The sequence below is a fragment of the Pelodiscus sinensis genome, chromosome 2 (genome assembly GCF_049634645.1).
Source record: "Pelodiscus sinensis isolate JC-2024 chromosome 2, ASM4963464v1, whole genome shotgun sequence".
Classification (NCBI taxonomy): Eukaryota; Metazoa; Chordata; order Testudines; family Trionychidae; genus Pelodiscus; species Pelodiscus sinensis.
Window position 1 is genome coordinate 62,951,690 of NC_134712.1, and position 17,779 is coordinate 62,969,468.

At 39.9% G+C, this 17,779-nt stretch overlaps 1 protein-coding gene across 3 annotated transcripts in view; it reads left to right on the forward strand.

The window, feature by feature from the left end:
* Positions 1-17,779, forward strand: part of NSMAF (neutral sphingomyelinase activation associated factor) — a 63,574-nt gene that overhangs the window by 43,837 nt on the left and 1,958 nt on the right. For 2 of the 3 annotated variants that reach the window (XM_075920652.1, XM_075920654.1), the window contains 13 exons: positions 681-801; positions 1,172-1,303; positions 2,817-2,859; positions 3,292-3,455; positions 5,741-5,849; positions 6,430-6,488; positions 8,297-8,364; positions 10,547-10,614; positions 10,864-10,987; positions 12,429-12,512; positions 13,577-13,727; positions 14,169-14,271; positions 15,067-15,176. In XM_075920652.1, the coding sequence (XP_075776767.1) occupies positions 681-801; positions 1,172-1,303; positions 2,817-2,859; positions 3,292-3,455; positions 5,741-5,849; positions 6,430-6,488; positions 8,297-8,364; positions 10,547-10,614; positions 10,864-10,987; positions 12,429-12,512; positions 13,577-13,727; positions 14,169-14,271; positions 15,067-15,176 (1,336 nt within the window). The remainder of the gene's footprint in view (positions 1-680; positions 802-1,171; positions 1,304-2,816; positions 2,860-3,291; positions 3,456-5,740; positions 5,850-6,429; positions 6,489-8,296; positions 8,365-10,546; positions 10,615-10,863; positions 10,988-12,428; positions 12,513-13,576; positions 13,728-14,168; positions 14,272-15,066; positions 15,177-17,779) is intronic. The other variant, XM_075920653.1, reaches the window with a different exon arrangement.

The window sequence follows — 17,779 nt, forward strand, 5'->3', positions numbered from 1 at the left end:
CTGCTTTTCCTCCTCCCCCTCAGTTCTATTTTGATCTGATCGTTAGTTAGTGATTTTTAACTGAAGATCATGATATTTTTCAAGTGTAATTGGGACTTGCCTTTTGCAGTACACCCCATTTTGAGGGATTAGAATTATAGTAACTTTTCTTTTATCTTCAGTTTTAAGTAAAGATGTGAAAATGTAACCATTTACATGGTTAACTAACAAGCCTGTATCAGAGGTAGCAACATGGGGAGGATAGGCGGCAGCCAGGTAGCTGGCGTTTAAGATGATAAATTGTGCTTTGCTGGTACTAGAGAAGCTTGAATTGAGAAAAGAAGCTTTTTTTTTTTTAACATTGCAGTCTAGTTCCCTGCTGCAGAATTAGGAGTGGTTAATTATGTCTGATCTTAGACAACTGGCTTACCTGAAATCCTTTAGAACCTTGGGTTGATGATATAAGTCAGTTTTATTTGCTATCTTCAAAACTTTTAAATTAAATCCATACAAGACTTACCTTTAAGAGGCTTTGGGGTCTTTCCCAAATGTCAACAAGTTTGTAAGACCGAAATGTTATAATACACCATGTGTTTTAATAGAGTTTCAGTATTTGTATTCACACATTTTATTTAAATCAATAAAAATAAAGGAAATCCTGATTTTTTTTTTCTTCTCTCCCTTGTAAATCTTCCCACTAGCTGATTCCAGAATTCTATGAAAATGATTCCAGTTTTCTAATAAATAGTCTGAAGTTGGAACTAGGGAAAAGACAGGGAGGAAAGATGGTTGACCATGTAGAACTTCCTCCTTGGGCATCAGGTAATGGCACTCTGAGTGTATTTACTAAACTCAGTACCACATGTTTTACCTTCATTGCTCTCAGACTCTTGGAATCCTTTGTCTTTTCCCCAATTTTATTTTTCTCTTTTGTTCGATTTTTCTATTTTTAAAAACTTAAGTGCTGGTATTCTGAGAGAATAATCTAACGTGGCTATTAACGATCGAAGATCATATTTTTAAATCTTCATACTCTGAATGTATACATCAAATACTACTCAAGTAGTGTTATTTAATTGTAATTAATCCAGAAGGTTTCTCTCTAGAATGTCTGGTGGGAGAAGGAGAGAAAAAGATTCATCCGCATTTAGCAGTTTATATTTCTGCACTGATTTAACCTTTCTCTCATTAGATCCTGATGACTTTCTTCAGAAGAGCCAAAATGCCTTAGAAAGCCAGTATGTGTCAGAACATCTCCATGAATGGATTGACTTAGTATTTGGGTACAAGCAGAAGGGAAGTGAAGCCATTGCAGCCCACAATGGTAAATTGTAAAAGTTTCTAAAGCATCACTTTTTAAACGTGGCTAAACTCTAGAATGGAATATATGACAAACTAGTTTTCTTCCTTGCCCCGAACATGCACACCTGCCTTTGATCCTTTTGTACTTGAGAAAATTGCCATTCCTTTTCCTCTGGAAATAGTGACTCATCCTCTAAAACTTGTTCCCTTTCTTGTAATATCTGTCTTCCCGGAATGTAGTATACAAATGAGAAATAATGTTGGGGTTATGCATTGTGTGTAGATGTTTGGGATGTAAGTGAGTAGTCGAGTACTCAACTATCCGATAAGGCTAAGCTTATTGGGTAGTCCAGTACTTGACTACTCGCTTCCCCCCTGCCCCTCGTCAACCACTGCCTCTGTAAGAGGGGGGACACAGGAGCTAGTGCTGAGCTTAAAAGCCTCTTCCCTTCAGCACTATATCCGTGGTACCACCTGCCCCTCCCCACCCTCCCTCTCCACTGCCTCAATCAGAGGCAGTGGGAGGGATACGGAGGTAGCAGTAACTGTCCACGGGGGTCCCAGTGTCGAGGTGCAGATCTTGCTACATTTAAAATGCAGAAGTGCAGCAGTTCGGAGCAGTCTGGGCCCGTGCCAGCTCTGTAAGCTACCTCCGCCTCGGCTCTGCAGGGAAGCTCCCCTTATTGACTAATCATATAGTTGATACAAGTTGTGTCTACTACATGATTAGTCAAATAACTGCTCCTTAAAATCCTTAGTAGATGTTGCACGTGAAATGACAGTCATAGGAGACCAACAATACTTTTTGACTCTTTGATTAAGTCAATGATAACTGCACGTGGTGTTGAAATAGTTTAATATTAGTCCAGTGGGACTCTGATGTGGAATGTAAACCATGTGGCTGTATCTAGACTGCATCCCTTTTCCGTAAAAGGGATGCAGATTAGACACATCGCAATTGCAAATGAAGCGGGGATTTAAATCTCCCCCGCTTCATTTGCATGAACATGGCTGCCGCTTTTTTCCGGCTCGGGGCTTTGCCGGAAAAAAGCGCCAGTCTAGACGGGGATCTTTCGGAAAATAAAGCCTTTTCCGAAAGATCCCTTATTTCTTTTTTTAAGAGGAACAAGGGATCTTTTGGAGAGTCAGTGCTGAACTAATCCTAAATCACCAAGCCTCTCAGGTTATCAGTTTCTCTTTATCCATTGTGATGATGGACTCTTACAATGATGGAATAAGCTCTCTGTTATGTATCTGGTTACTGAGTCTTTGAAATAACAGAAATGCTGATATAATGAAATGCACTAAGTTAGCAAAAATGGTGTCTGAAACTGTTTTCTTCTCTGTTGTAGCCTATATTTTTCTGTGCATCGTGGCTTGAAACAAATTATAACTTGCAGTGAGTGAGGTGGATGGAATTTCATAGATTTGTAGCTCAGTTTAAATATTCAGTAGTTTACAGTAGTTTTGTGAATTGAAGAAAGTAAGACATGTTTATCCATATTGTGCAAATAGCTCTTTCCCTCTTCTTTCAGTGTTTCATCCATTAACTTATGAAGGCGGAGTTGATTTAAACAGGTAATTAAATGCTAATAAGCAATTTTGATAGTCACATATTAAGTTCCCTGGTAACTGTCCATGCACTCCCAACAATTGAGGTATCCATTCTGTTTTTTGGAGTTCAAAGGACACTGACCACTAACCTTACCATTGTAATATAAGTTGTATTGAATGATTAAGCACTCCAGTATCTGTGCAATCTGAGACTTCAGTTACACTAATACAAATTGCTATATTTTCAGAATAGCATGCTTGCTGTTACTATTGTTGTACACACAGTCATGGTTTTAGTGCTTTCATTCAGTTGTCCGTTAAACTGGGTAACATGTCAGCTGTGCATGCCTTTACTATGACTGTGCAATTATTGCTGTAACATACAGATATGTCTTTTTTTTCAGAAGCAATTTTTCTGTCTTAAAATATTTCACTGATCACTTTGTTTTTCTTAAGTATTATGGACCCTAATGAGAAAGTAGCTCTGCTGACACAAATCTTGGAGTTTGGACAGACTCCGAAACAGTTGTTTACAACTCCTCATCCCCGGAGGATAATACCAAAGTTCAAAAGTTTGTCTCGAGCATCCAGTCACAATGTTTCCATAGCTGAATCTCCAGGTAAATATATAAAAGAATCGAAGTTATTATTTGTATTGCTATCTGATACCATAACTGACTTGACCTTATTTTTGGGAGGGCTGAATCTTTTATTTCAGAGAATCATATGTTATGTAACTTGCTTGGCTGCTTTCCCTGTAATTAATGGAGAAATAACTGCATAGGAACCAAAGGTTCTGACGGAAAACAGACTTATGCCTGGCAGCTCTTGTTGTTTTGTTTTAAACAATCAGGAATGGAAGTATTGTCTTGTTCAGCTCAATATGCCTCTTAAAATTGTTTCAAGGGTTTAAATGAGCATCAGCCACTATTTCTATCATCCATATACAGGTCTATAAATATGCTGCAAGTCAATAACACTTGTGAATGTGCAGACTATAGTTCAGTTTTTCTGTTTTATATGTGGTGTTGCCTTTACAATAACAACAACAAAAAGTCTGTTATCCGTGTTTACCACCGTCGACAAAACTGCCACATTCTGTCGACTTACTGTTGACAGAACTCAGCGGTAGTGTAGATGCAAGTATAGTTTTGTCAACCAAAGTCCACTTTTGTTGACAAAACCCTGTAGTCTAGACACACTCTCAGGGGCTAACAATTTCCTTAGCAACATTAAAAAAATCTACTTCTCAGCAAAGCAACTCCCAGCAAGAAACCTCAAACACCCAGATCCCAAGTCAGCTATCCACACTCCCTCCCAGTCTCATGAGTCTGTCACTTTATCTGTCCTTCTCAGCAATACTGAATCTGTGCCGCTGTTTTGTCTGTTCAGGAAAGGGCCAAATTATTCCTGACTAAGTAGTGTTGTCATTTCCAAATAATGGTGGCAGAATACTGTACACAAAATTGCCCACACCTTGAATACCTCTTGCAGCCCTAGACATCTCATCTCTAAAGAGATGCATTAAAATTGGAAAAGGTACAGAGAAAGTTTTAGAATTATGAATATTTATTCAAGGTATTACCTCAACACTAATTTAACCATAAATTGCTTTATTAAATTCAAATGCTACATGGTATTTATACAGTTTATCTAAACATACCTGTAAAGCCTAACCAATAAGCAATTTAATACACCAAATTCAGTAATAAAACATTTTATAAGCATTTGCTCCAGATACTTACGAACAGGCTAAATACAAGAGACCTTAGATCCATAATGGTCAACTCCAAAGTGGTCAGGTAGCTATTAGTATTTTTCATACAACATGCAGTCAGATATGGAACCTATTGTCATGGGATGTCGCGAAGGCCAAAGTTTAAAAAAAGAATTGGATAAGTTCATAAAGGATAGGGCCATCATTGGCTATTAGGCAAGATGATCAGGGATTGTCAAACATCCAGCTGCCTGAAATGGGATGGATGACAAGTGATGATCACTCAAAATTGCACTGTTTTGTACATTCCCTCTGGAGTGACTGGCATTGGCTACTGTTGGGGATTGGTCTGGTTCATTATGGCCATTATGTTTGTATATGCAATCAGCTGTCAGCCAATAACTCCGCTTTTGCACACCATCTTAGATTTACATTATCTTCCTCAGTCCCCAACTTGGTAATCTTTAACTTTCAAGTAGATGAATGACAATACAGGTTGCAGTTTTAAGTAGACTGTCTCTTCCAAATGACTCATGCAGGATTAATTCTAAAATTGTATTAGATGGCTTGCCAAAAGAAGATTCTATTTTAAAAAAAAATCTAGATTTGAACATCCCTAAATCATGCTGTATACTTTCTCAGCTTGGCACATCTTATTAACTTAGTTGTATTGTATTCTTGGTAGCAGCTGCCATTTTGTTAGGTGATATAATTTCGGTAAATCTCCATAACCTTTGAAAAACATAAGACGTCATTTTAAATCTACAGCTTTGCAGAATCTGACTTACATACATGAACATAAAAGTGTGGCAGCCAGTCATAATAGAACATCTTCTGTAACAAACTTGCATTATGGAACAACTTGCATTCTGCTTTTTCCTCTCCATTCAAAATGTTTCTATTTAGAGTACCAGGAATTCTCTGCTATCTAAAAACTTCTGATCCATTTAGGAATTAATCAGAAGATTTCTGGCTTTTTATGTTCTTAAACTTCTGTCAGTAAGTACTGTGGGAGCAGTTACATAAACTTTCATACATTCTCTCTTCTCTATAATAAAACTGGAAATGGTAGAGATGCTGCAAATGTCTTTTTTATACTTGCTGCAATTTCAAATAATTTATTATTGGAAGTCTGTCTTTTTTTAATTTTCAGTTGTAACTTCTCATTTATGGTGGTATTTATTTTAGTTTCTCCAAGTGAAGAATCTTTTGAAGATTTGACAGAAGAAAGTATAACGCTTGCATGGAACAACATTGCCAAACTAAAGTTAGATGAGCAATATAAAATTCATAAAGAGTAAGTATTTGTAATGTCATCATCTGTGGTATAACAATCTCAAAATCCAAAAACCTCTTGTCCTCTCCCTAGTTATTGGATCATATGTTAGTCTGGCTGCTTTGTGTGAAGGAAAGCTTCTAGAAGGTTCGTTCCTTCATGAGATGATTTGGTTGGTCAGTAGAGAAAAACGATTTGCATACTAGGAATTGTCCTGATATCTTAACAGTCATTAATTATTATTATTATTATTATTATTATTATTATTTTATTGGCTGTCTCGATAGAGGATAAATTATGTAAGTGGGTGTGGGCCAGTTTATGCTTTCACCACCTTCAGGTCCTTTTTGGGAGGTTGAAACACATTGGCAGAACAAAGAGAATCCTGCACTGCTGCTTCCAGTTCTTTTGCCAGGATATCTTTTGTCTATAAAACTGTAATGCACTCTACAACAATCCTTTTCATTTGTTTGAATATCTTAATTAATCCTTGTGAAGATTAAATACTGAACTGCAGCTGTAAAAAAAGTCACTGTACAGTATGGTTCTTAGAATTAAATATTGTTTGAATTCACTTGCAAACTTATTTTGCCTTGATTAGGGAAATTACTGGAATAGCAGTCCCTTGCAATGGGACTTCAGTTTTCACTACATCTCAAGGTATGTAGTCTCATATAAGTGTTTCTTTGTAAGATACTGTGATGAAAACATTGCATTGCTGTGTTATGTCTTGACTTAATGAAGTTGCATGAACCATCAAAATATCAGAACTCTCAAAGTGTATTTTCTGCTTTTTGGATAGGATTTGCAAAAGTGCTTAGCATTGGCCTAGCTCTGCTGTTCTTGAATTCATTCGAATGACTTCACTTGAAAACAGAGTTTGGCCTATGCAGTGATTTTGAAAATCTCATCCTTAATTTGTTTGTTTGACCTTTTCAGTAAAGTAATCCACTGGCTGACCTTTAGATAGGCATTAATGACCTATCGAATGGAAAAAGCAGTTTCAGACTATACTATGGAGCCATCATCACTGTTTCTATTATGTGCCTATTTCCCTCAAAAAACATGTGCATAGATACAGTCTTTTAAATCTTCAACAGTAGTCCAATGGGATAAGGCTTCTTATCTCAGTGAGTTTGGGAAAGCCACATTATCCAGCTTCTGGCAAACAAATGTTAATAAAATTATGCCACGCTAGAATATGTATTCTATTATATATTTAACACACTTAAAATACATATATTTTGAAAATTTGTGAGTGCCAAGAGAGTGATAATGTTGGTAACTTCTTCTTTCTGATGTTACAAGGAACGCTTTTGCTACCTTATTTGCTCACAAGAATAATTATGGATTAGTGGGTTGAATGCAAATTAAGTGGACAAAGGATGTGCATGCTGGATTGAGTTAAATTGCAGGACTCTACAATTTCTTATGATTACTAGATCTGTATGACAAACATAGGTTTGCCAGATGGTTTAACCAAAAATCCCAAACACCTCTCTCTCTCTCTCTCTCCCCCCCCTCCCCAACAAAAACAAAACAAAACCACCAAGGGAGACCAAAGTTGTTGAGCAAAATAAATTTAAAAAAAGGACCCCGAGAGTTATTAAGCAAAAAAAACCAAACAATAGCATGGCCCCTTTAAGACATGCCTTCGAGGCTTTTTGGCCCTAACAGGCTGCTGACGGCCATCCGCCATTTTGTCTTCCTGCTCCAGGACAGACAGCTCCCCTGCGGAACCTGGTAAGCACCCGGTATTTTCGCCTCCTGGCCGGGAAAAAATCAGAAAATAATGGAGTGTCCGGGTCAATACCGGACACCTAGCAACCCTAGACAAACATAAAGAAGTGCAAGCCCTTTGGGAGCTATAGCACTTAAATTTCCTGTCTGTCTCGCCCATTAAAATACCAGTGATGAACAACAAATTAGACTGTGTAATGTTTACAACTTCAACATACCGTCAACATGTCTTTGGTTACCTTCAGATATAAAACACCAAGACAGCCTTTCCCTTCAACTGCCTGCTCTCCTTTCTCATTTGTTTCTTCAAGAGCTAAGAAACAAAAATACACAGTAGTTTCTGTATTTAACGTTGCTTACAATGCTTGACCTCTTATACTGACTTTCTTAGAGGTGGTGTATGCATCCCTTGCCTGCTGTTAGAACTAAATATTTGAATATTCACACATGAGCAAAAATTATTGGTCTGCCTTTCCAACATGGGAGCCAGCTTGGTGGCTGCCTGGGTGCACAGGGGTCAGGACTTGAGCTCCCCAGACAAATGCCCAATCCTCATGGCCGCTCCAGAACTCCCTGACTTCAGTGCGTCTCTTATCCTGTCGTCTTAACACAGGGGCAAGGTCCATCCCTGGGGCAGCTGGTGTTGGACTGTATTATTAGTCTAGATTAGAGTATTGCAGTACAGCTCTGTTCTGTCTTCATAATTACTTCCCTAATGTTTGCATTAGATTCAACCTTGAAGATGTTTTCTAAAGACTCAAAAACACTCCAAAGAAGTGTGTCCTTTTCAAACATGGTGAGTATTTGTTGTCATGAAGGGAAGTCTTCCTGAAAGCCACCCATAGAAAGATGTCCCTTGTCAGCAGCATAGCAATGAAATGCCAGGCTTGCCTTTTTGCTTCCTTCCCTCTCCAGCCTTCTGCATTCACACATGCATGAGTAATTTACCGACCTAGGGTGAGGTTCTGTCCAGTGCATCTGAAGAAGCACAGCTTGCTTCCTCCCAGGTTTGCACTGTTCTGAAGCCTAGCATAAACCTTGTGATGTAACTGAGATTGTCCAGGGGGAGGGGAGTGTCTCCCTAAATCAGAAGTCGGGAACCTTTTTTGGTTCAGGGGCCACTGATCCACAGAAAAATCAGTTGGGAGCCACACACAAGTGCGAAGCAAAAAACCCCTCACAGATGAAGCAACTCGCCCCTTGGGGTGAGGGTTCCCTTTGCACTTCAACCCCGAGGGGGGCACCAAGACTCAAAGCTTCCCTTCTGGGCTGAATTAACTCTTCTGAGGGGGTGGGCTAGTAGATTTTGTCCCCGCTCTGCCCAGCCTCTGAGGTGGGTCCATAAATGAGGTGTTCACTGTGTGATAGGGAGCTGATGGGGAACAGGCCTGGGGGCAGGATGCAGGGTTTTGGTGGGTGATAGGGTGCAGGGGTCTGGGCAGGAGGGGGAGTGTAGGAGCAATCTTCAGAGGGTGGGGCCTGGACAGGAGGGGGAATGCAGGAGGGGTTGAAGCTGTGTGGGCTGGATGGAAGGAAGCATGTGCGAGGGGGAGGGGGATTGTGGTGCGTATTTGGTGCAACTTCAGGGCATGGGACATTGCAAGTGGCTGCATGCTGCCTCGCACTGACTTGCAGGCTCCACCCCCATCTCCAATGGAAGTGATGGGGGTGGAGTTTGCAAGCCAGCCCAGGGGACAGAGCTTCCCTGAGCTGCCATGCTAGCACAGAGACTCTTCTTCCCCTCACCAGGCAGAGCCCGTGGGCTGGATGCAATCGGCTGCTTATCTTGATCCAGCTCACAAAGCTCAGCCTTCCCCCCACCCCCACTCCTTCCTTCCCACAGCAGCGGGGAGCTGGCACTGGCACTCCAGTCATGGCGGTCGGGGGGAGCCCTGAGAATTGCGAGCTGGATTTAGGTAAGCCACTGGTCACATTCGGCCCGCAGGATGTCGGTTCCCCATCCCTGGCAGTATAAGATTGTCACTGATGACTTAAGGCCAGCAGAGCTGTTCAGAAATCTGCAGCACTACATGCTCTTCATGTCCCCTACACCGGGACTTTTAAGGGGATACTTGTTAGGACATCTCTTCTCTGTCTTCCTCAATTCTATACCAAGGGAGTTATTCCCCACAGGGACCTGAGTCTTTTAGAGCCTCTTGAGACAGACATCTCTTGCTATTTTATTTAGCATAAAGGGGCTGGAGCTAGGGTGAGCATCCCACCTGTGGCATTGACCAGGCAGCTGCTACTTCTGATTGTGACTTCTGTTTGCGTATTATTAGTATTTTCCCCTAGTATTTGGCTAAGGATACAGTTTCTGTCATTAAAGGGCCTTGTCTACACTGACATTTTTCCTAGTCTCTGATAGGTGTAGCGCAGCTTCTTTGCAGAAATGGTGAAAGACTTAGTAAAGACTTGCGGCTGCCTTTCTGCCACTGTTACCTATTCTTGCTTAGAACAGGTGTAGAATAAAAGGCAATACAAACACCAGCAAAAGAACTGCACAAATTCTCCCACTGCTACTGGTAGTGTGGATGGTAGTGTAACTGCAGCAAATACAGTAGGCAATACCCTTTCACAACCCTTTTCATAAAAATCATTCTCCAGCTAGTAGTCAGCATGTAGCTTTGGCAGCATGCCATAGCTTCCATTTATTTTCATGGTTCAGGATTTGCTGTATCTCAAGTTGATAGGTAACTGCAAAATTGGAAATCTTGCTTATACAAAAAAGGATGAACCAGAGCAATGAAACAAAGCACTGTATTCCTGAAACATGTGTTAAGATTTATTGTATCCTCCGTAATTTACTTAATTTGACACTTTTATGCAAAGCCAACTTAAAATGCATAGGATGGAGATACGGTTTTGTGTCCTCTCTCTCTTCCCCTCCCAATCCCCCAGCATGTGCCCTTTAGTGCCAGATGGCATAGAAAAATCAATTAAACTGAACATTGCTTTATTTTCCCTGTTTGTTTTAGGCTTTGTCATCTTGTTTAATTTTACCAGGAGATACCACTGTCATAAGCTCTTCGTGGGACAATCATATGTGTGTATTTCCTTTGTAAATTATATTTAATCATATTGTTTTTGGTAACTTTGCTTTATGGAACTTCTTTTGAGACTTGGACGTAAGTCACTATCAGGAAGCATTTAATCTTTTTCTACATTTTTCGGCAGATTTCTGTTAGTTATAAATCATAAAAGCCAAATTATTTTAATTTATTTATAATCTATTAAAATTTGCTCTCTGAGTCAATACTTTTATTACTAATTCTTTTTTTTTTTTCCCTGCTAGCTATTTTTATTCAGTTGCATTTGGAAGACGGCAAGACACCCTAATGGGACATGATGATGCCGTCAGCAAGATCTGTTGGCATGATAATTGCTTGTATTCTGCATCTTGGGACTCCACTGTAAAGGTTTGTATGTCAGTTGCTTTACTTGTTTATATTCCATGGTTTGCATGAAGGTACTAGTAGAATACTCTAGACATCATGATAGTAGCTTTCCAGTTACTAAAAATTTGCTGTAATTGTGCTTTTATCTACTTGATATAATGTTAAACTCTCAGGGTTATTTTTTTAATTTGTAAACAATTTTGAATTGGGGTGGTTTTGGAAATCTTAGACAATATTCACAAGTTGAAACCCACTGTTCTACAGTAATGACAACCTTTTGTGATCTCCTTTGACATAGTTTGCAAACTCCCAGGGTCCATGGACCACAGGTTGAAAACCACTGTAGTAGCCTGTACCTTAAATCCACTCAAAAGTCAAAGCTAACACACTACTTGAATGGAATATCTTGCAATGATGCCTGTGATCTCTATTGACTACTTATTGGCTACGTCTACACTGGCCCCATAAAACGGAATAGTCATGCAAAGCAGGTTAGTCAGAATAGGGAAATCCGCGGGGGATTTAAATATCCCCCGCGGATTTAAATAAACATGTCCGCCGCTTTTTTTTCCGGCTTGGGGAAAAGCCGGAAAAAAGCGTCTAGACTGGCGCGATCCTCCGGAATAAAGCCCTTTTCCGGAGGATCTCTTATTCCTTGAAAGTACTTTCAAGTAGGAATAAGAGATCCTCCGGAAAAGGGCTTTATTCCGGAGGATCGCGCCAGTCTAGACGCTTTTTTCCGGCTTTTCCCCAAGCCGGAAAAAAAAGCGGCGGACATGTTTATTTAAATCCGCGGGGGATATTTAAATCCCCCGCGGATTTCCCTATTCTCACTTACCTGCTTTGCATGATTATTCCGTTTTATGGGGCCAGTGTAGACGTAGCCATTGTGTTTCAGGTGGAAGTTTGGGTGCTGGCTTTGCCCTATGGACTTTTAAATGTGATGAGATCTTCCTATTTAAAATAGTACCTCTTCCTGCCTAATACTGCCATAATTAAAGTCAGAAACCTCCCCCGCAAACACATTTGTTTTATGAGAGGGGGGCTGTTGGCATCATTGTTGGGTGCCCCCCCAAACTTTGAAATTCATCACTGTGCTTCAGGGCATTCTGCAAAACTTGTCTGTTTAGTGTATTGAGTGGGAGGAATGGGTTTTTTTTTCTGTTTTCTTAGTGGGCAGAGAATGCTTCTGGTTAGTTGAGTGAAATATGCACTGCTACTGTTTTTAATTGTTATAGATTAAGTCCTTTGTGATTTGTCAAGAGAGTTTAGACCTTTTCATAGGCATGTTTAATGTTTAAACCAAAAATAAAAGGAAAAATAATTCTGACTTTAGAGACAACTGACTTTTGTACAGCTTTTAGTTTGCATAAACAACTTACCTTGCAATGACAAGGCTAAGTAATAAAAAAGCTAACATGACTAGCTGCCTTGTTTAAACAAACAAATGTTGGTATTGTAGGTGTGGCGCTGCGTTCCCACAGAGGTCCTGGGCACCAAAAGACATCATTTTGAATTGCTTGCTGAATTAGAACATGATGTTAGTGTGAGTATGGAAAGAGACATATACTTCTAATAAATCAAAGACTATAGTATACAAGTCTGCCATTCATCAGAGGCTGCTAGCTGCAATAGGTGTTGCAAGACTAGGAGGGAATAGAATAGACTACAGGCAAAGTAAAAGCAAACTCCAAATATTTTTCTCTCAGAAGAATTAGTTCAAGTTTCCACTTCTGGAGATTGGAAAGGTTGCATGAATAAATGGGTTTTTTTTATTATTGGTCAGGCACTACTTGTAGCATGTGCAAAAGGGTTTATGGGTTCTTTTAGTAAATCAGAATGAACTTGTCTGAAATATTTGATCTTGATGCCTGCTACACAAGTACCAAATTAGCATGTTTAGAATTTTTACATAAAAATCTAACTTGTTTTCCATATCTTATATTTTACTACAATATGTTATTATAAACATCACTGTGAGTAACTAAATACATTGTAAGTGTTTGGTTCAAAAACTAATTTAAAAATAAACAAATACTGACTGGTACATAAATATGCACAAATTCTGTAACTTCTAACATTCCTGCAAAATATTTAGAGCACTTGTATTACTTGAAATTTCTTAAACTCTCAGTAGATTTATTTATAGATCACAAGGAAGCAACAATGCATACTAAAATATACCAACACCATCCAAGGACATAAAAAACAGATGGGTTAGGCAAAGCGCAGACTAGTTGTTTTTCTACACTTGCTTTATGGTTAAACATTTCAAGTTTAACTGATCAGAAATGTAGGCTGTAATCAATCATCTTACCCTGGATAAGGTCTTAAATGTCAATCCGATTTCTGATTTTACAAGGAAAAAGAATGCTTATAAATCTGCTTAAGACTCCACTTATGACATACTTCCCCTCCATTTTCTGCTTGCATATAGTTGGCGGTGGCTAGGCAAAGATTTCATTTTTTTCTTTAAAAGCCAGGGTTTTATATACAAATCTGTAGTCAACTGAGGTAATAAAACTGGATATTTGTGGAACACTTAAAGGACTATCAAGAATGTCCACGTGAGAGCTGAGTAAAGGAATAACATGATACTTAATTGTCTAGGTAAATACTATCAACCTAAATGCTGCAAATGCAATGCTGGTGTCTGGAACCAAAGAAGGCACCATTAGTATTTGGGATGTTACTACTGCCACTATGTTGCACCAACTTTCATGTCATTCAGGGACCGTGTATGATGCCGCTTTTAGTCCTGGTATGTTGTGTTTTAAGTTTCTTCTTTTATGCAGATGTTGAGAGAGATAAAAATTGCTAGCGGAATCTCTGTCTTTGTATTGCTTATACATTGATATCTAGGTGTGTTTTTTAACATAATTCTAGACTTTAGATCTTTAGTTATAGTCAGACACAATTCTCCACTCTCCAGGTTTTATCAGTACTTTTGCAGTACCATACTTGATGTTAGAATATTTTTCTGGGCTAGTTATAAATTGCTTTCTGGTTTTTTTATGTGAAGAGTTACTTACTCTTCATTATTTGAGATGTACCTAAAATAACTGCTTTTAAATAAAGCATGATGTTTTGTGACATTGCTAGCTAATGTGTAATATTAGTCATAATTCCTTCCTTTGACCATGGGAAATATTAGATATGCATTACAGTATGTATGTGTTTAATGCATTTAACTTTTGTATAGACAGCAGACATCTGCTCAGCACAGGAGAAGATGGCTATTTTAAAGTAATAGATGTGCAAACTGGAATGCTCATCTCTTCTATGGCCTCAGAGCAACCACAAAGGTAATGCTGAGAGAGTGTTGTGTCAAACCCGACCCCTTCTAGCTACAGTGGCTGTATGGATGATTGATAGAATTGTGTCTCTAAATTATAATGGGAACAGGAAGTGGACATCTGTGTTTGTAGTTCCCAAAGGAAATGACAACAAATATTAAACACTTCTGAGGTATATCTTATTGAAGAGAAATGTAGTTGTCTTAACAAGAGATGCATGTATCAACAGGTCAAAGTGCAAAGGCTGGGAGTCTGTGCGGAGGGTCTGCTGCAGTCAAAGTTTCTCAGAACTAAAGCTTGGGACTTAAATAAATGACTTGCCTTTCAGACACACTAAGCACCTGCAGTTTGCACTGAAATTAATAAGAGTTGACACTGAAATTTGCTACTTTTAATAGATGCAATTTTGTGTGGCGTTCAGCGACTGGAAAACATCTTGGATTCAAAACTTAAGTTAGTACCAGAAACTACGGAAGTGTCCGCCTTGTTATCTTATACTGAAGAAAGCATCAATTTTTAACTTGAAGGGCTCCTTTTCCCACCTCTCTTTACTCAGACTGATGTACTGCTTCAGAATATAGAGCAAATATGATCTGCAGTTTCAACAGCCTATTTTAGTCATTTGTAAAGTTTTCCCTGTACCCTTCCACTCATTGCTTAATTCAGAGAGCAGCAATGGCCTCAGTACTAAGTAGAACACTTTCCTTTATGCCTAGGTGATGGACTAAACTAACAGGTAGAAATGTCTCAAATAATGCCACCTCTTGATGCAAATAGGATAAATGATTACTGAATATTTTGCAGGTGTTTCAAATGGGATGGACATACTGTCTTATCAGGAAGCCAGTCTGGTGAATTATTGGTTTGGGACCTTCTTGCAGGAAAAGTTAATGAAAGAATCAAAGGACATACAGGTGTGTGTGGACTGCTGTGTTGGCCTAGGGTTAGATCCGCAAAGGGTCTTGGGTGTTTTAAGGTTTTGAGTACCAGATTTGTGATCCCCAACTGTGGTGCCACCTACTTCTGTGGTGCATAAACTCATTCAACTCCTAAACTTCTGCTGTAAATGTTCCCTTGGCACCTCTGCTTCTGCTTGTGTACATGCAGACTGCTGCCTCCTTCTAGGCATCTGAACATTTATCCTTTCCTAGCCTCAGCACCACCCACAAACAGGGGAAGTTAGATGGAATAGCAGCTATCTTGGCTGCAGAGCCTGATCTGGTAGACCAGCTCAGAGCAGCCTAAATTCACACACAGCAATTAGAATGTGGTGTGGAATAGGACTCTCTCTTTTGACCTTTAGAATAATGGCTCAGGTTTTTCTCCACTATGGTAGGAAACCCTGGTGAATCTCTCCTATTGAATCTATTCCGTTTTAATTTAAATGCTTGAATAATTAAATATTAATTGGGCCAGAGGAAGTGAGGTCATGTGTATATTATGGGTGCTATGGAGTTGTAGCTATACTGTTGTAGCTCTGTAGTGTAGATACCTCCTACAGCGATGGAAGGAATTTTTCACACCCTTGAATAATGCAGCTATGTGAATCTAAATCTTAAGTATAGACCAGGTCTGAGTGTGACTGTATAGTCCACTGGCTTCAGCACTCAACTGAAGAGGGGAGCTCCCTGTTCAACCCCCTTTTCTGTGATCTGCTGCATCCAAGGTGAGTGCTCTATCCAGTGGGATAACAGTCATAAAGGATGTCCTTCTCTTTTGTGTGGAATGAGGTGGGTACCTAACTCATTGCTGAAAGCCACGTGGGTGTGGGAGAGGATCCTGGCTGTGGGTCATGAGCAGAGATAGGTGCCTCCCTGTGGGCTGGTTTTAGATGCCTAACTCCATGAGAAGGATGGGACTTCTCTTACTGGCATCTTTCTTTGGCTGGCTTACGTGGCTCCTCACCTAGTGTGCTGGCTTTTATGGATCCCATTCTCTCTTTCCCAATGTTGTGTATAGGCTTTGTGGACCCCATTGTTCTAGTGAAGTTAAGCATTACAGTACCCTAAATGCGTTTGTGGATCTGAGTCTGTGCTATGTAGAGTTCCTTTTTCCAAACAAGCATTGTATTCTGACATTGGTCATTTAGTGTTACAGCAAACTGGAATTGAGAATCAAATGAAAATTGGATCAGATGTTCAATTTGAGACCATAGAACAGTGTTTCTTAAACTTTTTAAGACTGAGGAACACGAAACAATATTTTTTTTTTATGAGGAACACCAAGGATTTTTTTGAGTTAAAAAAAAAAAAAAGTTGCTTGCCTCTAAAAGGGTGGCCATTTTGAACTCTGTTGTTCTCTGCGGCCCACCTCCAACTGCCTCGCTGCACACTGGTATGCCAGAGAAGACCATTTAAGAAACACTGCCATAGAAAGTCTCCTAGGCTATGTCTAGACTGCAAGCCTCTTTTGAAAGAGGCTCTTTCGAAAGATACTTTCGAAAGAGCCTCTTTCGAAAGAGAGTGTCTAGATTGCACGCGGAATTTCGAAAAAGCAAGCCGCTTTTTCGAAAGAAAGCACCCAGTGAGTCTGGATGCTCTCTTTCTAAAAAGCCTGTTTGCTTTCAAGAACGCCTTCTTTCGAAAGAGCACTTTCGAAAGAAGGCGTTCTTCCTCGTGGAATTAGGTTTACCACCGTCGAAAGACTGGGCCAAATTTCGGAAAAGATTCCTCTTTCAGAAGAGCCCTTCTTCCTCATGGGAAGATGAAGACAGGGCTTCCAAAAGAGTGCACCTGCTCTTCCGCGCAAAAAAAAAAAAAAAAAAGCAGAAGAGCAGACACGTTCCCTGGATGCAGTGGAGTTTTTCTGTGATACCTCTGGTATCCTGGAAAAACCCCGTAGTGTAGGCATAGCCTAAGCACTGCGCACCTCTTGTCAGGCAGGAGGAGACTTCGTGCACTCCCCCCCCCTTAGGCCAATCAAGGTCTGGGAGCGGGAGGAGCACACAGAGTCTCTTGCTCCCTGCCCCCACCCAGCAAGGGGGCACACACCGCTTGCAGGGCGGGAGCAGGGAGCAAGAAACTTTGTGTGTTCCTCCTGCCCCCAGACTCTGATTCGTCTGGGGGCAGGAGAGTGGCAGGGTCTCTAGGGGCTGGATCCACCCACTTGGTGGATGGGCCCCATTGCCCTCCCCTGCTCTAATAACATGCAAGCTCTAGTATGTTCCAGCTATAGCAAATTACCCACATTTCTACAGCAAATGTGAAATTTTGGAAGAGTTAAAGTTTCCTTTTTTAAAATTCAATTTTACAGCATCCACACTATGGTTTCAGTGCATTAGTTTGACACAGTTCTGTTTCAAAGTGTGTAAAGGCTTGAAGACAATTTGCTTTTAAAATTCCCCTTACTAGTATGAGGGCTGGAAACAACATTTTAACAATAGCTTAGTTCTGGAATTCAGCTATGCATTGAGGGATAGAATCTTAGAATATGCAAGGGTTCTAGCCCTCTGCTCCCACTGGAGTTTATTGTAAGGTTGTGTAGAATGCCAGCTCCTATTTAAAATATAAGACATGGG